This window comes from Telopea speciosissima, chromosome 9, assembly GCF_018873765.1.
Source record: "Telopea speciosissima isolate NSW1024214 ecotype Mountain lineage chromosome 9, Tspe_v1, whole genome shotgun sequence".
Taxonomy (NCBI): Eukaryota; Viridiplantae; Streptophyta; class Magnoliopsida; order Proteales; family Proteaceae; genus Telopea; species Telopea speciosissima.
In genome coordinates, this window is record NC_057924.1 from 43,628,694 (window position 1) to 43,651,641 (window position 22,948).

Sequence of the window (22,948 nt, forward strand, 5' to 3'; positions counted from 1 at the left end):
TGAGTCGATATCAATCCAATCCAGGACAAGAACATTGGACAGTTGTCAAAGGGATACTCAAGTACCTAAGGAAGAACAAAGATTACTTCCTTTTATGTGGTTGTGATCAGTTTTCAGTAGTTGGATATACAAATTCGGATTTCCAAACTAATAAGGAGGATAGAAAGTCTACCTCTGGGATGGTCTTTATAATTGGTAGGGGTGCAGTGATTTGGAGGAGTGCCAAACAGAAGTCAACAGCCAATTCCACAATAAAAGCTGAGTACTTGGCAGCTAGTGAAGCAGCCAAGGAAGGTGTCTGGCTCAAGAAATTATTGATAGACTTAGGGGTGGTGCCTGAGCTAGTGGACCAACCCATACAATTGTTATGTGACAACAGGGGAGCTATAGCATGAGCGAAGGAACCGAGGGCTCATCAAAGGAATAAGCATGTGGAGCGAAAATATCACTTGATTCGTGAGATTATTCAGCGTGGTGACATAGCCATAGCTAAGGTTGACACTGCAGATAACTTATCTAACCCTATGACTAAGGCATTGCCTCCTAGTGTTTTTGAGAAACATGTTGGGAATATGCGGGTGAAGTTCATGGGTAACTGGCACTGATGTACAAAACTCCTTCTATTTGAATTAATAAATCTTAGTTTTTGATTAGCATGATTAGTTGTTCAGCTCAGTTATTGTCCATAGGTATTCATGCCTAAAACTATTCACCACTAGGGATGGGACTGGACATCCCATCCGGCATGGTGGTCACATTAGTGCTTAGGAAGGTTATTTTTCCAAGACACAAATGTGAGTGTACATTCGGTGTGTACATTGGACCGGATCACTTGAGAATTTCACATGTGGTGTACTGTCGGTTTATAAAGAAAATGAGATTCTCTTAAGTAGTTCATGATTGGTCCATTGACCTGAGGGGTCCTTATCATTGCATTCATATGTTGAGAGTTTTCGTGCACCAACGGTTGATGTCTCTCTCTGACTATATATCGGAGCACTGGATTGTCAAACCCTACCCCTGACAAGTTGGGATTTTGGTTCAAGAATAGGAACCCTTGATCAGGCAACCAGGATCACTATGGAGCATCACTCCAGTGACATGGATTAATGAAGAAACCCTGTGCATGACCTCTTTTATACCTGTGAGAAGATGAACTATGGACCCCTGCTCTTGCACAGCCCACAGCCTGATGTATGGCTTGAACCCCAGGTATTCTCTCTCCTCCTTAAAGTGGTGGGACCCACCCCTGAAAAATCATGTAAAAACCTATAATGGGCATATGGAGACAATACCCTAACCCAGGGTCAAACCCCTGTGCTGTTCCCCTTTGAATTCTGTTGCGGGTTGTTTCTTTGTTGTGGGTTGTGCGTGCCTGGGAGATGTATCAAATAAGACTTATTATGTATATATATTATCACCATTTCCCGTATCGCTATGCTTCCTTTTTACTTTTAAATTGTAGACGTCCTGCATTACTCTGATCTTACTTATGGTTAAGATGAGGATATGGTTCCATGATCGTAAGCACTGCTTCTAGATCTATGGGATTTGGCGGATTGCCGTTACGCAATTCGGGTCACCTACCCAATCCTCCTAGGGGGTGGTTTGGGGTGTGACAGAGCTTGGAATCAGAGCGAGAGGCTCTTCTTATGATTATGGGTTGCAGACTAGGACTAATAAGCTTTAAACAATAAAACATGCAAGAATTAAAAACCACAGGGGAGGTAGATGTAAGTAAGTAAAATGCAAGAATTTTATGAACTCAGAAATAGTTACAAAAGTTTGATTGCATGACTGCAATTCAACAAGTACATAAACTGAAGATAAAGAAAGAAAAGAACATAAGCATAAAGAAAATAACAGTAGTCAAAACCATGTAGCATGAAAGTCCGGTACTGTAGGAGCTACTCTGTAGGAGGTAAATCATCTGTAGGAGGCTGAGGCGGGTGTGAATCAACTTGGAAGTAGTGGTCCCAGAAATCCAATCTCTACTCGACAGCACCCACTCTACTGTCCAAGGAAGTGAAGCCCCGATCCACCCTGGATCCCAGGTCTGACATCTGTGTACTGAGGCTCTGAAGCTGTGCCATCATCTGAGACCAATCTGGAGGCCCTGGAACCTGTGAACTAGTGGCACCAGTCATCTCGTAAGTAGGTAAGTCCATAAACTGTGTGTCAAAACCCTCAAGATCATCTGGACCTAACCCTTGCTCCTCTATGTACATACCCTGAGTGTCTACTCCAATGTCGCCCTGCCCCTCTCCAATCTGACCCTCATCATGTGCATCACCACCCTGGAGCTCACCCTCTGGCACTCCCATCTGCTCCTCGCCCTCTACTGGATCTTCACCAGGCACTTCCATCTTCAAGATAAAAGTTTTGTCTATAGGCCTGGATCGGACCCCTGTCAATGTACTCCCCCTCTAACGGAACCCCAAAGTATCGAAAGACCAATGTAAGGAACTTCCCATAAGGAAAGTTACCATCGGCTGGATTTCGTGCGTGATAAATCATCACCTGAAGCAACAAATATGGGAGGTTGATGACTGGACCCCCCTGACCAGCATCCAACAGGCAGTAAGTGATATACGCCCGCATCATAGAAATGCTGCCCTTGTTTCCACCCTTAGGGTAAATATTGTAGGTTACACACCTACTGATCACTCTAGCACTAGGCTTGTAGGCAGTCTCTGACTTGGGAGTATTCCCTGAACTGGTCAAAGTAGTGAAAACTGTCCTCCTAGTCTCGAGGGAGAACATCTCGGATATGTCCATACGGGGCTGATAATAAACCCTATCACCTATGTCAGATAAACCCAAGATCTCTGCCAATAGGGTAGTCGTCAATCTGATATCCACTCCCTTTACCCTACTCTGAAGTGTGAAATCTTGTGCCCCGGATGGCATCATGTTACAATAAAAATATCGAACCAGGTTGGGATAACAAGGCTCGGTAGGGGATAACATCGATGCCCAGCCTAGGGCATTGAACTTGGCAAAGAGGCCATATTGGTGGAAGTCGTCTACTTGTACCACTCGACAATTTACTATCTTTACAGAAGCAAAATTTCTCCATTCCTTGGCGTACTCATACTTGGAGAAAAGATGGTGATCGAAATCTGGCTCCTCGGAAGATGAATCCTCCCTAGGAGATGATGGTGGAATTGAAGAGTAAGAAGACTTCTCGGATTTGACCCGTAGCCTCTTTTGGGCTACCGATTTCCATGTAGTACGACGACTAGTAGACATTTTCTACACAACAAGAGAGAGAATACCATGTTTAGAGCAAGTAAATCAGTAAAACCTAACCTAGGTAATGAAGAAATGGAGAAAAACAAGTAAAGCATATAGAGAAAACCTAAAAACAAAAGGAACTTACCTAGGCATGTGTGAAGTCGCAAATAGGCCGAGAAATTACCAAGAATTGGTATGGAAGTGGTCCCCTTACTCTTTTAGAACTTCTCCCAAGTGTTTAGAGGAGTTTAGGATGAAACTAGGAAAGAATGGGGCCCTCTCGGACTTAAAAAGCCTGAGCCCGATTCTCTGGGCGATGGCATTGGGCGATGTGGCAACGCCCAGAGACATCGCCCAGTGATGGTAAATTTGCAGAAAATCTAGAATTTACACATGGGAACTTAGTCTTGAGCATAATAACCCTAAAAGGACCTAAAGACAAGGACTTATAAAAAAAAAGAATTTTTTTTTAAATAAGAATATTATATTAATAAAATATAGTTGATAACCTAAGAACTTAGACTTCATGAATGTAACACCTAGGGACTAAGGGAAAAGAACCTATATGGCTAGGTTAAAATAATGATGTATTACATATTTGTGAGTATATTAGTATGTATATAATTATAGTATGGTGTATTACAAATATGCTAAATGCGTGTCTATTGTAATGTACGAACTGACCGGACTGTTGCTATGCAAAACAGAACCTAGTTACGTAGGTATGTTGTATTATGTGTTTACTAAGTGTGGCAAGCATAGATCTTACCCTAACCAAGGTGTAGGATAGCTGAGAGCAGGATCAGATAGGTTGTCTAGTCAATCGAATCCTTAGACGCTAAGGTACCTCGATACAACCCAAGGATTTGTATATTGATGTTATGGTTATTTAAGTTTCCAATAGTCGTGTACTTAATTCTTTCAATTAAGTATGTCCTAATGCTTAGAACCATGTTATGTGATAGGACCAATGAGTTGACTGAGGCTGGTGACCCCAGCATCATGTTTTATATTAGACATTTACAAGAGAGACTGAGACGGATACTGTTAGTGTTACCCCGGGCTGAGAGTCGACTGGAGTTTTACTTGGCTATTGCAGCCATTAGTGGACCCGAGGACTGAGAGCATTTTCTGAGTCTAGCTGGAGAGGTAATAGCTGACATAGAATTTCTACTGGCACTAGAGTTTGAGACCGGGAAGAAGCTAGAGATGTTTGCCTGCTAGATCAAGTAATTAATTAAAAGTCTTTATTTAAAAAAAAAAATCTGAATTTTTTTTCTTCATTAGTGCCATGCATAACATACTGACTCATAAAACACATAAGAAAGAGAAACATAAGGTATTCAATAAGACACAACACCTAACAAACCAAGATAATGAATCTAACAATCCACCTTACTGGTATGACTCATGATACTCATTGGAGTTGTGGACTGAATTTATACCTGCTTAGTTAGGAAACAACTGTTGATTCATGCAGATGGAATTGGAATATTGAACACGCTCCTCTTTTCAGAGAAGCAACAATGGTCAACACTAAAAGTTCTCATGGAGGTCGTAAGGGTAAACAACCTAGAATTGTACCAGAGGTTGAACTGCCCACCGAAATTGAGGCTCAAAACTCTGAGGCATTGGCTGCTTCATCAGGAGCACCAGCAGCTGCACAAGTAGCACCTCAGCCAAGTGTGGCAGCCGGCGACATGACTGCGTTCATGACCACGATGATGTGAACCATGCAACAACAACAGGAGTTGCTTGGTCAGATGTCTACATAGTTTGCAACTATGATGCACGAACGCGCTGCACCACCACCACCACCCAATCGACCAGTGCTATTTCCACCACCTGTGCCTCAGCACTTAGCGGAAAATTCTACTGCCAAGGTTATGGAAATGTTCAAGAAACTCCAACCGCCTGCATTTTCCAAAATAACCTCTAAGGCAATGTAGCCGAAAAGATGGATTAGTGCCCTGGAAAAAGCATTTGAAGTACTCGAGTGCACGGACACGCAAAAGATTATTTATGCGGGTTATCGGTTGCAAAATGAAGCCGAAGCTTGGTGGAAAGCCACGAGGCCTAATTTGGAAGTTGCTCACCCAAATCCCATGTGGGCATAGTTTAAAGCGGTTTTCTTCAAAAACTACTTTCCCAAAAGTTTCAAGGATATAAAGGAAGCAGAATTCATTGCACTAGAGCAAGGGAACAAGTCGGTACTAGATTACCAACAACGGTTCGAAAATCTGTTCCATTTTGCTCCAAAGCACTTGAAAGGGGAAGTTAGTAAGGCCAAGAAATTTGAGAAGGGACTCAAAACTGAGATTGGATCAGTTTTGTCAATCATGGATATTTGGGATTATGCTCAAATGGTTGATAAGGCAAAGACAATGGAGGATAGATTCAAGGAAAAAGAGAAAGAAAAGACTGTGACGTCGCCTGGTTTGAACAAAAGGTCAAATAATTTCCAAACCTATGGTTGGCCAAGCAAAGTTTATCGAGGAACAAATTCAAGCCCTACTCCAACTCTGTATCGTAGGATGAGCGTAGGTCAGAATTCTTTTCTCCCTACATTTACTCAATCCGCTCAACCTACTATGAGTTAAGCGACGATAGCAGTTTCGCCAGCTCAACCAGCAACAAGTCACGTGAGCAAGGCCTCAACACTGGGAACTCTGCCCTTTAAGTGCTATCTATGTAATAAGGAAGGACATATGGCTAGGGATTGCAAATCGCGTGGATATGGCAACAATTCATTTAATCAGCCCTACGCTAGGCCATTTCAACCGCATGACAATCGGATGCAAGGAAAAGTGTTCGCTTTGACAAATGAAGAAGCTGAAGCAATCCCTGACGTATTAACAGGTATGTTGCTGAACACTACTTAACTATAGAGAAAAATTGGTTTACATTATGTAACCTAAATTACCTACAAAACCCTAGGTACCTTGAATATCTCGACCATACCCACACGAGTGTTATTCGACTCGGGCGTAACCCACTCATTCATCTCCTCAACCTTTGCGAGTAGAATGAAAGATCAACCAAGAGATATTGGGCATGAATTAGTAGTCAGCAAGCCAACAGGAAGCATTGTGAGTTTGAAGGAGGTTTATGACCCCTATCAGATCAAAATCTGTGGGAAGAATCTAACCACACTGTTAATAAAGATGGAGATAAATGATTTTGACGTGATACTAGGCATGGATTGGCTGTCTGCCTATGGTGCAAACGTCATGTGTGCGGAGAAAGAGATAAAGTTTAAACTAGAAGATGGGTCAGAATTCACCTATCAAAGTGAACCAAGAAGGAAGTCCAAAAGGATAACATTATCCGCACTTCAGGTGCAGAAGTTGCTTGATGATGGATGCCAAGGCTTTTTGGCCACTGTGATGGACACGGAGGCGAAGGTAAAACCCTTATGGAACTCCATGTTGTCAGAGAATTTCCTGATGTATTTCCAAAAGATCTGACACAGTTGTCGTCGGACTGTGATATAGAGTTCGCGATTGACCTGATTCCTGGTGCAGCACCGGTATCTAAGGCACCATACAGGATGGTGCCAGACGAATTGAAAGAGTTGTAGGCCCAACTTTAAGATCTGTTGAAGAAGGGATTTATTCGACCAGTGTGTCACCCTGGGGATCACCTGTGTTGTTCGTAAAGAAGAAAGATGGTAGCATGAGGTTGTGTATTGACTACCGCGAGTTGAATAAACTGACAATCAAGAATCGATACTTGTTGATGCGTATCGATGACCTGTTTGATCAGCTACAAGGAGCAAGAGTTTTCTCCAAGATTGATCTTAGGTCAGGATACCATCAACTGAAGATCAAAAGTGGTGACATTTATAAAACGGCATTTCGAACCCGATACGAACATTACGAATTCTTTGTGTTGTTGTTCGGATTAACCAATGCCCTGGCAGCATTCATGGATATGATGAATAGAGTATTCCATGACGTACTGGATAAATTCGTCATAGTATTTATTGATGACATCTTGGTGTACTCTAAGAATGAGAAAGAGCACGGGGGACACCTTACATTCGTGTTGCAGCGGCTGCGGGAACACCAACTCTATGCCAAGTTCAGTAATTGTGAATTTTGGCTCAACCAACTTGGTTTCCTGGGGCATATCGTCACCAAAGATGGCATCAAGGTAGACCCCAGCAAAGTGAAAGCAGTTCTCGAATGGGAGACTCTAAAAAATGCCACTGAGATCCAAAGTTTCTTAGGATTGGCCGATCATTACCGCTGATTTATTGAGAATTTCTCACACATTTTGGCGCCCATGACAAAACTCACGAGGAAGGGTACTAAGTTTGAATGGAATGAGACATGCGAGAAGAGTTTTCAAGAACTAAAGAACCGATTGGTAACAGCTCTGGTTTTGACCATTCCAGACAGAACTGGAGGAATGGTACTATATACGGATGCATCTAGAACAGGCCTAGGTGGCGTCCTAATGCAGAGAGGTAAAGTAGTCACTTATGCCTCCAGGCAGTTAAAAGAACACGAGAAGAATTACCCCACTCATGATTTGGAGTTAGCAGCGGTAGTCTTCGCGTTGAAAATTTGGCGACATTACTTATATGGTGAAAAGAGTGAAATCTTTAGTGATCACAAAAGCCTAAAGTATTTCTTCACCCAAAAGGAGCTGAACATGAGACAGAGGCGGTGGCTGGAACTGGTAAAGGATTATGACTGTGAAATCCAGTATCACCCCGGTAAGGCCAATGTTGTGGCGGATGCATTAATCAAAAAATCTTAGACTGCGTCCCTCGCATCATTAGTCGTAAGTGAATAATTAATAGAGGAAGCTCAGAAATTTGATTTGGAGCTCGTGATCGAAGAAGCGGCTATGCAATTAGTAGCAATGGACCTGCAACCATCGCTACGAGAGGAGATAATTACGAAGCAACCATTGGACCTTGAGCTGGCCAAAATTATATTGGAAATTCAACATGGTGTCCATAGAGACCCGGATTTTACATTGGCCCAAGATGGAGCATTAAAGTTTCATGATAGATTATGCGTGCCTGATGACTTTGACGTCCAAGATCGAATTCTTAAAGAGGCGCACAGCTCACCCTATACAGTCCACCTTGGAAGCACAAAGATGTACAAAGATTTGAAGAAGTATTACTGGTGGATGGGAATGAAGCAGACCATAGCAATCTACATGTCCAAGTGCCTTACCTGTCAACAAATAAAGGCAGAAAGACACCGACTGTATGGACTCTTGCAACCACTTCCCATACCTGAGTGAAAATGGGAAAGAATCACTATGGATTTCGTGACAAATCTGCCCAACACCAGGAAGGGCATGAATGCAATTTAGGTGATCGTAGACGGACTGACAAAGGCAGCTCACTTCATACCGATTAAGATAAGTTATCCAATGGAGAAGCTTGCCCAGATATACATTGAGAACATAGTCCGCTTACATGGCGTGCCTGTCAGTATTGTGTCTGACAGAGATCCTCGATTTACTTCAAGGTTTTGGAGAAGTTTACAAAAGGCATTGGGATCTTAATTGAATCTTAGTACAGCTTTCCATCCGCAGACAAACGGACAATCAGAAAGAACCATTCAGACTCTGGAGGACATGCTCCGAGCCTGTGTTTTGGAAATGAATGACAGTTGGGATGCTCACATACCACTGGTGGAATTTGCATACAATAACAGTTATCACTCCACCATTGGCATGGCACCATTCGAAGCACTCTATGGCAGAAAGTGTTGAATTCCTCTCTATTGGGATGAAGTTGGTGAGCGGAAATATCTCGGTCCCGAAATGATTCAAGTGACATGCGACAAAGTGGATGTCATAAGAGACAGGATCAAAGCAGCCCAGTCGAGACAGAAAAGTTATGCGGATAACCGAAGGAAAGATATTGAATTTGAGGTCGGAGAAAAAGTATTCCTTCGAGTGTCTCCAACCAAAGGATTGCTACGTTTCAACAGGAAGGGCAAGTTGAGCCTAAGATTCATTGGTCCATATGAAATTCTTAATAGAGTGGGACCTGTAGCATACCGGCTGGCTCTACCACCATCCTTGTCAGGTGTCCACAATGTTTTCCATGTGTCAATGCTACGAAAATATATTAATAATCCGACACATGTGCTGTCAACAGAACCGAAATAGTTGGACATGGATATGACCTATGAAGAACACCCCACGGAGATATTGGACAGGAAGGAGCATAACCTCCATAACTGCACCGTCGCTTTTGTGAAGGTTCGATGGGGAAATAACCCAGAAGAAGAAGCTTCGTGGGAACGTGAGGAAGAAATGAAGGAGAAATATCCTCAGCTTTTTGGATTACATGCTAAGCAAATTTCGAGGACAAAATTTTTGTAAGGTAGGGAGAAATGTCAAACCCTGCCCCTAACAAGTTGGAATTTTGGTTCAAGGATAGGAACCCCTGATCAGGAAACCAAGATTGCTGTGGAGCATCACTCCAGTGACATGGATTAATGAAGAAACCCTGTGCATGACCTCTTTTATACCTGTGAGAAGATGGACTGTGGACCCCTACTCTTGCACAGCCCACAGCCTGATGTATGGGTTGAACCCCAATTATTCTCTCTCATCCTTAAAGTGGTGGAACCCACCTCTGAAAAATCATGTAAAAACCCATTATGGGCATATGGGGACAATACCCTAACCCAGGGTCAAACCCATGTGCTGTTCCCCTTTGAATTCTGTTGCTGGAATTCTCTGGGCGATGCAGCAAGGCCCAGAGACATCGCCCAGTGGCTGTTTTTGTACATTTTTTATTATTATAAATGTGGAGACCACCCAACATGACCATGGACACCCTCCACTGATAGAGGGGAGTCTGAGGGACCACCTCATACCCCTGGTTCAGTGTGGACCCTACCAGTGAACCCATAACTAAATAGAATCAGTTCCAAAAATCAATTTTTTAAAAGAGGGACTGAAGGCAAACGGGCCTTAGTTGGCCTTGGCTTATAAATAGAAGGCCTTGGGCTCATTTTAGAGCCCTTGGCAGATCTGAATCCGAGAGAGAAAGGAGCGGAAAGAAAGGAGAGAAAGAAGAAGAAGGAGAAGAAGGAAGAAGGGGGAAGGGGGGAGGCTGCTGCCATCACCCACAGAGGCTGGAATCGAGCTTCTCCAAGCTCCCTCAGGTATAAAAATACCTGTTTATGCCTCCTGTTCTCTTTCCCCTTTATGTTTTCTATGTATTTTCTTCCTAGGTAGCCCAGAACAGCTTGGGTATGCCCAGGCTTGGTCTGGATCAACCATGCAGACCTTGTGCATGATGGATCTGAGTTTGTTATTGAAAATAAGCATTTAGATATGCTGTTATGCTGGCCGAATTCAAGTTGTGCCCATTTGCACTGCCAGATGGCCCTACTGAAGCCTGATTTGGAACCCTGGGTGTTGGACAAGGCTGCAGAGACCCAGCCCTAGGTGGTTGCAACCTTGAACCACCAAGATTCATGCATTTCCAACCCTGCATGTGGCTGAAATCAACTCCCAAGCTTAGCCAAAACCTTGAATACTATTCACCAGGGTTACTTAGGCAGCCACAGTCAGCCTAACTGGAACCCTGATGGAGGAACCAATTGGACCATGATGTAGACCATCACTGAGGCTACACAACACCCCTGACATGCAGAGGATCAGGTGTGAGCCCAACCATGCAAGCCCAGCCTTGGAAACTCAGCCTGTATCGATTCTACAGGCATTGGGCGATGCAGACAACGCCCAGAGCCAACGCCCAGTGAAGGGAATTTGGCTGGAATGATGGACAGACCTAGGGGATTTCACCCACATACCCCTGAACACTGTGGGAAGGCTAGAAATTACCAAAAAGCCCTTCCTCACATCTGTTCTTATTTAGAAATGATTCGGAACCCTAGTGGGCCCCACATGTGACTGTGCACTGCTGTGTTTGATTCTACATCACTGACCTAAAGTGGACAGCAGTGTAATTATGTCATAGACTGTAGTGGGACCATGTTCTGACCTAGTGGCAGGTACTGGCATTATAAATGACCAATTTGCCCCTGTGCCCTGGCACTGGCCCATGCACCGAAACATGACCTAAGGCCCAGTATTTCCAAATGAGACCAACTAAACCCCGGGTCAACTCAATAAGTTAGGGTAACCCTAGGACTTCTAGTGACAGACTGATAACTTAACATGGCAACTTTTGATTTACATCTAGGACTTGATCCCGAGCTCGAGGTCAACAACCAGACAACTGCTGGAACTGAATTTGTGACTGAGTACCTAGAGCCAAGTATTGGTGAGTGAATAATACTATCGTATGTGCAAATGTAATTATGATCTGATGCCGGCTATTAATAATTGAATCATAAATGCTATGTTATTTACTTATAATTCAAATTACTCAAATCACTGCAAAATGTCTGTTGTTGATCAACACTGTGAATTCTATATGATGGTTGTGATTGCTAAACTAGATGCGGTACTCGGCTTGGAAATGGGGCCTGTGGTAGCCTGTATTATGGGATACGGTTGACACCGCTTGACTCATACGATGCCATATAGACATGGGGCTAGCGTTTCACTACCCGTGCTACGCACCCTTGCCAGCAGGGGTTAAGGTGCTGGATGCCTGAGGGGACAATAATCAGGGAGTGGAAAAAAAAAAAAAAACAAATGAACACCAGAATGGTGCATGAATAAAAGAACACCGGAATGGTGCATGAGGGAAGAAACAGTTGTCCCCCTGGATAATCACAGAGGGCTGGATGGGCTGACCAAGGACTAGTGCGCTGGGGCTGGCCGGTTCTCTCCGACAACTCAATGGGTGTATCGCGGGAAGGGGTAACCAAGCCCGTACCAGGGATACACGTATTGGGGATTGTAGTAGCACAGACCTAACTTAGTTGTATTGCTAGGTGGCTAATAATAAAGAATCTGGACTTGCATATCATGTAGATCATGTGAACTGTGGATTGTAACTGCATATGCATGCATGATTGATGTTATTTGCTCACGAGCTTGGTGGGGCTCACACTCTATTATATATTGCTTTCTTCTTCGATGATCCTGCAGGTGGATACCGCTGTGGCATAGCGGGCTATCTCGAGGAGGAGAGTTTTGGTTGTTATGACAATGTTGGTGTGGACCCTGACGGAGGTCATACCGATTCTGCGTACGTTGTCGGTAGTCATTGCGGATGAAGACCATTGAAGCGTGCATGTAATGTTTTGACTAGGGACTCCTTTTGGGTTTTCTGGAGTTATCCCCGTTCTAACTTGGTTATTGTAGTTTTCTTTTCTTTTCCTTTTTGGGGTTGAGAATGCTCGCCATGTATATATTTTTGTATGTAGTACTGTTCTTATCAACTTTTGTTTCTTTGTTGTGGGTTATGCGTGTTCGGGAGATGTATCAAACAAGGCTTATAATGTATATATATTATCACCATTTCCCGTATCGCTATGCTTCCTTTTTACTTTTAAATTCTAGACGTCTTGCATTACTCTGATCTTACTTATGGTTAAGATGAGGATATGATTCCATGATCGTAACCACTGCTTCTAGATCCGTGGGATTTGGCGGAATGCCGTTACGCAATTCGGGTCACCTACCCAATCCTCCTAGGGGTGGGGTGGTTTAAAGTGTGACAGGATTCTCAGTGTTTGACTGTATTCAAAAGAGATGCCCAACATGGAACCCACAACCCATACGTTGGGAGTATGTTGAGGAGAGTATTCTATGCAGGATTGGACATAAATCCGATTCTAGTAGCATTTTCAAAATGTCTTTGAAATGTTTTTAGATATACTTACAAAACATTATCTATTTTCTTAAACATTTTGTTTTGAAATGTTTTTCTTTGGTCCAATCAAGGTAATTGAATCTCTCGATCGGCGTATCGGTTCATTGAGGTTTGACAGTCTCGTACACATGCCTTATATTGAACAATGCAACATTATTTTGTGGGGGACTAATGCGTGTTTTAACTACTTACCTTGGGTGTTGATTATTACATCTGCTTGGCATCTTCGGTGTTGAATACTTTAGAAGCTGAGTAGAATCCCATTGTGATCCTACCCCTTTCTTGTCAGTTCCATTCATTTACGCAGTACGGTGGATCATGATTTCCTTTTCGTGATCCTCTTGTAAGATCAGGTCTTACAGTAGGATAGAGGAGATTGTTAAAAAAGGAAACATATTGGGTGAATATTGAATATTGAACCCAATATTGGATTCCCCTAGCAATGAAGATCTTTCCTTGTTGAGAAAGATTGGATGGGCTAGCAATTGAGTCCTAATAGGAAACTCAATATGCCTTACCCATGTGAGCTACTATTTTGGGAATGAGAGATGGGCATATCTTATATAATACAAGAGATTGCCAAAAACTCAAGAGATACACAAGGAACCCAAATGGTGGAGCTCTCCCTCTCCCTTTCTTGGTGTTTGATCTTAGAGAAAGTCCAAGGCCTTGTGTTCCTTGGAAGTGTGGAGGAGTTAGCTTGACTGTGCGGCGAACGCAAAGCTTTGCGTGGTGCGTAGAATGATCGTGAAAGGGCTATCATCGACTGGAGGTCTTGCATCTGTGAGGCTCTAGGTAATGATCGATCCCTATATTGTTCTGTTATTGAATGACATCTCCCATCGGTATCCATGATCTTGTTTTCGCTTTTGCTGGATCGCACTTTGGATGTTTTTCGTATGTTCCTGCTACAAGACTGGCAGCCAAAGAAATGGAATCTTAAAGGGGTCCGACCAGTGTTCTCCTCCGAAACTGAATTGACTCTGATGTGTCCAGATCATGTCAACCAGCTACCCCATTTGGCCAGGCTTGTGGTTTGGTTTAACTGTTCATTCAATCAATTCGAGAACCGAACCTTATGTGTACTCCTGTGCACAAGCTTCTGTGGTTAATGTTGTATTCCTATTGAGCACTGAACGGAATCGTGTCCAGGAAATCCCTTGTGCCAGTGAAGGAAGTTTCAATCAAGCCATAAAGTCACAGATTGACCATTGTTGTGAAAAAGAGACTGACCATTTGCCAACCATTCCTCAATAGTCAAAGCATTCGATGGGTTGGTAAGTGCCTTGGCTTGGTAATGGTGGGTGGTAGATGTGTACTGTAAAGTAAAAGGAGCAGACCATATAGGACGAGACAGAGATAGAGAGAGGTCGCTGAAAAACGTGGCAGCCGAACTCTCACATTTTCTTAATTTCTTCCACTATCGTCATCTTATGAGCTTTCTTTAAACAAATTCCTTCATCAGTAGGCTTGATTATCATTTTCTCTTCAAAAACCCTTCTTCCATATTCCTGTTCTGTTCTAAGGCAACAATCCAGCTTTGTTACTGTAAGTTTCCTCTGATCTCACCTATGTTTGTTTCTAGACGAAAAAAATGTTTGTTAGGTATTCTTCTATTTCTCCGCTAATTAATTTGAAGAATGGGAAAAAGGAAGTGATGATGTACCCAAATTGCGGTTTTTTCTTAGCAATTTTCTATTGAATGATGAAGTTCATATACATTTATCCTCTCTCCCGCTTGGGTTTTCTCTTGCTTTGGTTATAATACTTTCAATTTGTGTGGCAGTTCTGATTCTTTCGTTTAGAATTGTGTACTTGTTTCAATGGCACAAGGTCCGGTGAACCCAGAAGAACAGGTGCTTTCTATGTGATCTTCCTTGAAAAATTTTATGCAATTTCCTGGCTTTATGTGTACTTTTGACTATTTTGTCAATATTCAGTAGCTCTACTGTGAAAAAGCTTATCAGATTACTAAAAGTGAGTTGGTGTACTGCTCTTCAGGTTGTTATTGCAGAAGAAGTAAACCATGTGAGATTGATCACCTTGAATCGACCTCGTCAACTGAATGTCATCTCAGTTGATGTGGTATGCCCAATTAATTCACCAACTCTTTCATTTCCTCACTTCTAGGATGCAGGCTCCTTCAAATAAATTTGGCTCATGTTATGCTATTGCCTGAACCGATCACAACCAATGAATCATTTACTGACCAATTCCCCTCATTGTGGCCAGGTTTCTCTGCTAGCTAAGTATCTAGAGAATTGGGAGAACGATGATGATGCAGAACTTATCCTAATCAAGGCTAGTATTATTACTTCCCTAAGTTTGAAAGCTCTCTTGAATTACTGTAATTTGGAGTGGCTTCTGTAGTTCTTTCTTCTCAATTTGGTAGTTGGGATTGAATCCATGATCTGTTGTCCATGGTTTACTCACTTTTATTTTATATTTTCTCATATTGTTCATGAATCTTATTTAGGGAGCTGGACGAGCTTTTTCTGCTGGTGGGGATTTAAAAATGTTCTATGATGGGAGGAAGATAGGTAAATAGATCACTTCAATTGTGTGTCCTCGCTTTCAAGCGAGTGTTCTATTATCTGAACATTGTTCAAGAGTCTGTTAGTCATTTCTATATGAATGATGAAACTAGCTTGTCAATTGTCTTTTGGCAGAGGATTCCTGCCTAGAGGTTGCATATAGAATGTATTGGCTGTGTTATCACCATCACACCTATAAGAAAACCCAGGTATTAGGCCCTTACTAGTGAATGAAAAAAATGTTTCCTATGTTTTATTGAGTCTCTGTTGTAGAAACTTTCAAAAACTACCTATTATGTTGTTTCTAGGTGGCTCTTGTCAATGGAATATGCATGGGTGGAGGTGCATCTCTTATGGTTCCAATGAAATTCTCAGTTGTCACAGAAAAGACTGTACGTATTTGACTCTGGTTGAGATATTGCTACTTACAGTTCATCTTAATTTGGTTCAAGAACACAAGAATGCATACCTTTTAAACGTGTTGCTGTTACTTGGGGAAGTAATGTGTAAAGTACTGATTTGAGGGATTTCCTTTTGCTGTCTAGGTTTTTGCCATGCCTGAAGCTAGTATTGGGTTTCACACAGACTGCAGCTTCACGTACATTCTTCCACGTCTCCCTGGGTATTTGGGTAAGCATGTAATTTTTGAGAAAAATGACATAAATCAGGTAGATTGTGATATTTGAAAGTGAGATGTTTGTATGTTCATTCTTAACCGGGAATAATTTGATGCAGCAGCAAAATGGGGCTGAAATTTTCTTGCAGAAACACTTAATCTAGGAACAGAATGCTTTTTCATGTTCCCCTGCCTGCAACTGATATATCAAGTGCAATTCCACAGGGGATTACTTGGCCTTAACAGGTGCTAGACTGAACGGGAAGGAATTAATCGCACTTGGTCTGGCAACCCACTTTGTCCCTTCTGAGGTGAGTTAAGCCTTTTTCTGTTTCTAGTTTCCTTCTCTTCAATTCTGATATTGGAACCATGAGTTTTGCAATCATGCATTTGTTCGAGCATACTCTTATTGATGGATGTAAGATTTATCTTTTTTTTAGTTATTTCATAGTAGATATAGGGAAGGCATCTGAAAGATTAGAACCTATGTACACTAAAAATTGAACTGTTGACTATTAGGCTAAGATCTTTTTTTTTTTTAAAAAGGGGGGGGGGGGGAGGGAGGCATCGACAAAATAAATGTAATTGATTTAGAAGTATATCTCATAATATTTGCCCACAAGTTGGTGCATGTAATATGAATCATCCTCAAGTTTTCAACTACAACATGAACTTAATTGTATACTGTAAGGTAATGAAGAAACTGTTTTTGGGAGCATTATGGTCTGATTAATTTTGTACAGGAGGCTTACAATATTTCGTCAATTTAGTAATGAAGTTTATTCCTATCTCACTAATCAAAAGAAAAAGAACAGAAAAAAAATTTGTTCTTCTTTAGATCCATCTCTAATGGGCACTTGCTTCCAGAAACAAATAGGCTGAAACCAAATCGACATATGAAATTGGACCCTGTAATCACGTGTACATTATATGAAACACTTATTTTGTATCTATAACAACACCATGAAACTGGTAAAGCTTCTAGGTTATTGACAATTGGAATCGAAATTGATACTTCTGAATGCCCATGTTAAGAAGTGAAAAGCAGAAAATTCTCAGATAAATATGAAAGGGCGAACAGTCTGCTTCTGAAGGTGATCCAAAAAATGGATGTTGGTTTGATATGCCTTTTTCGTTTTTGAAGGCAGAAATCTGTGCAATCTGAGTGCATTCTCATCATTACAGTCTAATGGAGTCATCATAGACAACTGAATGCCCCTTGCTTTTTAAAAGTATAGTAACCTGGCATTATCTAGGTAGGGTAAACCTGGTGTATACTTCTGAAGGAACCGACGTTCTGAAACTAGGATTGTCCTTTCACCTATTTTGAGTACCACATGGAGGGTCACTAGGTTGATCCGTGGAGTTATTTGGAGAAGTAATTATTGGCTGTGGTTGTTGGTTTCCTGAATTTCAGAAACCTTATCTTGTGGGGTGCTGTTCACAGGAATTTCTTTCCACTTATTTTATTGTTAATTAGAGTCTAGATGATAGTTTTTATTTCAGTTTATGACTCTCCTTGTTTTTTAAGCAAGAGGTTGTCTTATCTATTAGGTTGTTTTTAGGTGGTTGAGTTATGATAGAATACCTTCCAAAGCAGGAATTAATGGTCAATTTTTTAGTTAATAAAGGAATGCCAACTCAGCCGATTAGGTTTTTTTTTTTTTTTTTTTTTTTTTTTTGGTGTGTGTGTGTGTGTGTTTCTCTTTCTTATGCCGATCACCAGTAGATCTTCTCTCAGGTCTGCATCAAAAACAATTTTGGTTCATACCAACAAAATAAACTGAAGTATGTATCAAATGGAGCCAACTTTTAGCACTAGTAAAGCCTTGCCAAGGTGGTTGAATCTCAGAAAATCTTAATGAGAGAAGGATTTCTGGAAATCAGTGTAAAAATTAGATCTTTAAGTTTGAAATGGTAGCAGAACTTTAGAGAGACTTATGAACAGGGACAACACCAGAATACTCAAGAAGCAGCAGAATCCAACATTCTAACCATGAACAGAAAATAGAAAGCTTCAAAATACTGACCTGAACCGATGGATAGATAAAAGAGAAGGCAAATGGAAGAAGGGTAGAAGGATATGGACCAAGCTTTTCACCTGGAACTAGATTGGAATCCCACCAACCTTACCTTAGCATCTCACCAAGGGTTGCCGCTGCATATCACGAAAGCTATCCTGAATCACACAGAACATAGGAACAAAAATCCGACTCTCCAAATATGACTCCTAACATGACTAGAAATAACCTAAACAACTAATAATCAAACTAGCTACTTAATTGACCAATAAAAGATTTAAAACAACTCCAAAACTTGAAGTTCCTAAACCAACTAGGACTTGACATAATGAATAGAAATCAATTCATAACAAGACTGGACTTATAGATTCCTAATCTCGCTGGAACTAGGACACATAAAAATAATCAAAATAGGAAAATAAACTGAAAATAGAACTATTTAAATAGAATTTCATAGTAGACTAAGAATAGGTTTCCCAGTGAGTGGATTCCTAGAGAAACTAGGAATTCTGATCCCGAGACTACAAGCTATTCTTCTTCTCCTGGCATTGCTACTGGTGCCTAGATATTGCATAAAAAACCCATTGGACCAAAGGCCCAACACATATTTAACCTAGACCAAAGCTTATTTCCAATAAAATAAGCCCATTTATGTGATTTTCATGGATCAATTATTAATTCCATTTCTCCTAAAGCCTTGTTTGTTTCAACATAAAAAATGGTTATGAGTAAAAATTATAGAAAAGAAACGAAAAACATTAAAAGCAAAAGAATGCCAAATTTTTATGATTAAGTCTGTTCCATAAGAAATCAAAATAAGGAACCTAAAATTTTCAAGTGGGGCGGCCCACTATTTTATGCCAAAAATCTTAGAAGTAATGTAGGGATGAGAAATAATCTCCTACATTTTATGTCTGAGCATTTATGTTGAAACAAACAGAGCCTTATAAAGAACATTTCTTGTTGGCAATATAAATTATATGCATTTCAGATATCTTTTGTGTCTGCATCGTTTATGGTTCTATCCTTCTTGCATGTATGGAAATTCAAATCACTTACATATCATGGGATTTTTTGTTCATTTCAGAAATTGCCTGATCTTGAGAATCGTTTGATTAGCTTGAACTCTGGTGACAAGAATTCTGTTAAATCAGTCATTGAAGAATTCTCGGTTGATGTTCAACCTGATGAAGATAGTATCTTACACAAGTATTGATACTGAACTGATCTGTAGTGCTTTTGGTGGAGCAGATCAGTGTCATTAGGATTCACTGTTTTGTGGTTTTTTCTGCAGGCAGTCAATAATTGACAAGTGCTTCTGTAAGGAGTCTGTGGAGGAAATTATAAAATCATTTGTGAGTTTTCCATTCTCACTTTTTTCAACCTCGCTAAGCTTTCAAATATGTAAAAGACAAGACTCTCTCTCTCTCTCTCGCTCTTCCGTATTTACCCCTCCATTCCTGGTGTAGGGAGTAGGGAAGGGATGGTAATGGGGTGGTTGTGGTGAGGCTTGATTGGGATCAAATCAGGTTCAGGTTTCATGGTAAAGCAATGGCAGGGTCAGGCTACACTGAAACATGACCTTTACTTAAGGCCTTGATTATTTATTAATGGACTTCTAAGGTCCTAAGAGTCTAGGATTAAGAAGCCTCAGTGAAAGCCAGAATTGCAAGAAGTTAGGAACCAAACCAGCAAAAGAGAATTCCGGAAAATACAGTCAATACTGGTATGATGTGGCTGATATTCAGATCGAATGACTAATTTAACAGGAACAGAAAAATACTAAATATGAGACAAATCCAAGGGCCAGATTCAGAGTTTTCCAGGTTTCCTTCTTGAAATAGGAAACTGAAATACAGTCTAGAAGCAGAAATCGATTGTAGGAATTCAAAGGCATAAAATTACAGTGAGATTCTTTAAATTATTCCAGGCTGATCCCGGGTTAGGTCCGTCCACTAAATCCACTTCAAGAAAGGAAAATAAGATTCTTATTCTCGGGCCTTTCACTACTCTTTATCTACTGGTCATTTGAGCTTCCCATCCTCCTTACCTTTAATTTCATGTCTATGAATGGATAGCTAGAGTGATATAAAAATTCTCAAAATATGATTCCTAACATGACTAGAAATAGCCTAAACCAACTAGTAATTAACTAGCTACTTAGTTGGCCAATAAAAGACTTGAACAACTCCTATTCTAACTAGGACTCCAACTTAAACTAACTAATAAAGTAAATCTTGTATTCCTAAGTTCTACTTTTATTTAAAGTCCATACAAGTGGCCTATTACAATGAAAATCCATTGGACCAAAGGCCAAACATGTGAAAAAACCCAACCCAAAGGTTATTTCCACTAAAGTAATCCCATTTATGCTATTTTGTTGCATCATTTATAGTCTGTATTCCTACTCTTTTCTTCTGTTTTGTTTCTTATTGAGCTTACCAGCATTATCACCTCCCCATTGATGGGTCAATTTGTGTTTCATTTAGGTAGAAACTGTGATAACCCTTATGATCCCTCTTCAAGCACAAATCCACAGTTGGCAAAAAGAGAATGTAATTTGTCTATTCTAAACGGTACATGATATACAGTCAATCCATTGATGAGATAACTTGGATTGGACACGTGAATTGTCCTTGTTGACATTAGGACATGTTCCACCATTCATAACACCTGTCGAGGAATTATTCTTTTGGCGGTTTTAGTTGTCAGGATACAAGGATGGTTTTTGAACGCAGGAGGGTATCAACCTCCCCAGTGTCACCAACTGGGAAATTACCCTCGAACTGTCTTAAACATACTAGAAGTAAAGGTGACTGTCGCCACATGGAAAGTGTGGTTCAAAACGTATGGAAGAATCCCTGGCTGCCATCTCTGAGAATCATGTACAAGGAAAGTGATTGACCTGTTCTATCTAAACTCCACAGGAAAAACTTGGACTCGTTGCTGCTTGTAGGGACCCATGTTGGAATGTTGTGTGTGTGTGACATTAACATACCTGATGGAATAGTGTACCATTACCCTTACTGAAGCATATGGTTTTCATTGAATGAGAAGTATCTTTTGTTGTTCAGGGAACTGAGGGAAGCGTTGAGGGAAATGAATGGATAGTTCCAGTGGTCAAGGGTTTGAAAAGATCTTCTCCCATAGGATTGAAGATAACATTGAGATCAGTATGTTCTTTCTATAAGCTTCAGTCTTAAACTTTGGATAATTATTTTATTTATTTTCTTGACCTGGTGATTTTCTTGATGGGAAACACATGGTTTCCTGGTCTACTTTGTATTTCTCTGTTACTTTTCTGCAATTTCCAGCATCCATATCTTCAATTACATTTCTTCATTCTTTCCAGATTCGAGAGGGAAGGAAGCAAACTTTGCCTGAGTGTCTGAAGCGGGAATTCAGACTCACAGTCAACATACTGAGAGCCAAAATCTCTGGTGATGTTTATGAGGTAATATATATATAATTATCAAACTTATCAGAAAAAAGAATATAGCCAATAATAATGGCAATTCATATTGTTCTGGAAGGACTGACTAGCATTTGTTGTTTCTGTTTTGAAAAGGGTATCAGAGCTCTAACCGTTGACAAAGATAATTACCCAAAGGTACCCGTCTTTGTGTGTGTGTGTGTGTGTGTGTATGTGTGTGTTTTGTACAGATCGTGTATTAATTGACTATAATTATAGAATACCCTTTTTTTAACGAATTACTGTATTTAGCTATATTAAATTGGGAATTGTCTTTACATGATTTCCAATGAGATGGAAGGAATCCAACGGAATTATTAAAACAGAGTTCCCCGGAGAATGAACTCTGGGAAGTTAGAATAGAAATTAATATGATAAATAGAAATTAAAAAATGAACAAAAAAAAAGTAGTAAAATTTCAATACAAAAAAAGATTTCTTCTTCACCAATTCTTTGTTTTTTTTTTTCTTACAATGCGACAATCAAATCTGGATTCTCGAATTTTTCAAACATCAATCTGACTTTGAGTTCAGATTGGAATTTTGATTCAATTGAGGAGTAGGTTTATTTATTGTGTGTCTAATTTACAAGCTGTTGTAGTGGGACCCACCAACTCTTGATGAAGTGGATGGTGAGAAAGTGGACGCAGTCTTCCAGCCATTTAAAGAAGAGCTTGAGCTCCAGATTCCAGCCAACGAAGAATGCAGGTCAGGCAGTCTTGGTAAAAGAGGTTCCAAATCTTATCTTGCCCTCTCTTTTTGCTTCATCAATTAATTTTTCTTGTTGTTGACCTGAACTGATTTCAGGTGGGACGGAAAGTATGAGAATACAGACTACCCAAGCTTAAAGGCAACAGCTTAACCCAAATAATTAAATTTTCAGCAGCCATGAGTTTCCCATATTATCATTCCTTGTGTATTTTACATTTTGCCAATATTCTAGTTTAGTATATATTACAATCCATGGTGGTTTTGCATGTCTTTCCTTGTTTTCATCATTAGTAATAAAACTCTTCTTGTTACATGCCAGGTTTTGATTTATTCAAGGGAAAAATGATATTTCCAAGTCATTTTTTCATAATTCAGTAGTAATAAATTTTCATTCTAATGGGGAGAAAGTTCATCCAAACTTGGAATTGAAATGTTTTCTTGGTCCGAAAGGATCAACAGCAGAGGCTGTCAATATGATTCCTATCCAAAAGAAATATTATGTGGAAATTTGGAAAGCACAACCATTTTTTCAAGCTGTCAGGATGGATCGATGAACCCAAATCTTTGTTTTTAGATG

At 40.5% G+C, this 22,948-nt stretch overlaps 1 protein-coding gene across 1 annotated transcript; it reads left to right on the top strand.

Annotated features, from left to right (window-relative positions):
• Nucleotides 1–14,316: 14,316 nt before the first annotated feature.
• LOC122640843 (3-hydroxyisobutyryl-CoA hydrolase-like protein 5) lies at nt 14,317–22,682 on the top strand. The gene is made up of 16 exons (XM_043834100.1): nt 14,317–14,566; nt 14,805–14,874; nt 15,020–15,103; nt 15,251–15,319; nt 15,495–15,558; nt 15,688–15,761; nt 15,861–15,944; nt 16,098–16,182; nt 16,394–16,479; nt 19,277–19,398; nt 19,484–19,544; nt 21,264–21,362; nt 21,542–21,643; nt 21,758–21,799; nt 22,262–22,368; nt 22,468–22,682. Exons 2-16 carry the CDS (start codon nt 14,842–14,844, stop codon nt 22,520–22,522), a joined length of 1,167 nt encoding a protein of 388 aa, XP_043690035.1. The 5' UTR covers nt 14,317–14,566; nt 14,805–14,841; the 3' UTR covers nt 22,523–22,682.
• The last annotated feature ends 266 nt before the right edge of the window (nt 22,683–22,948 follow it).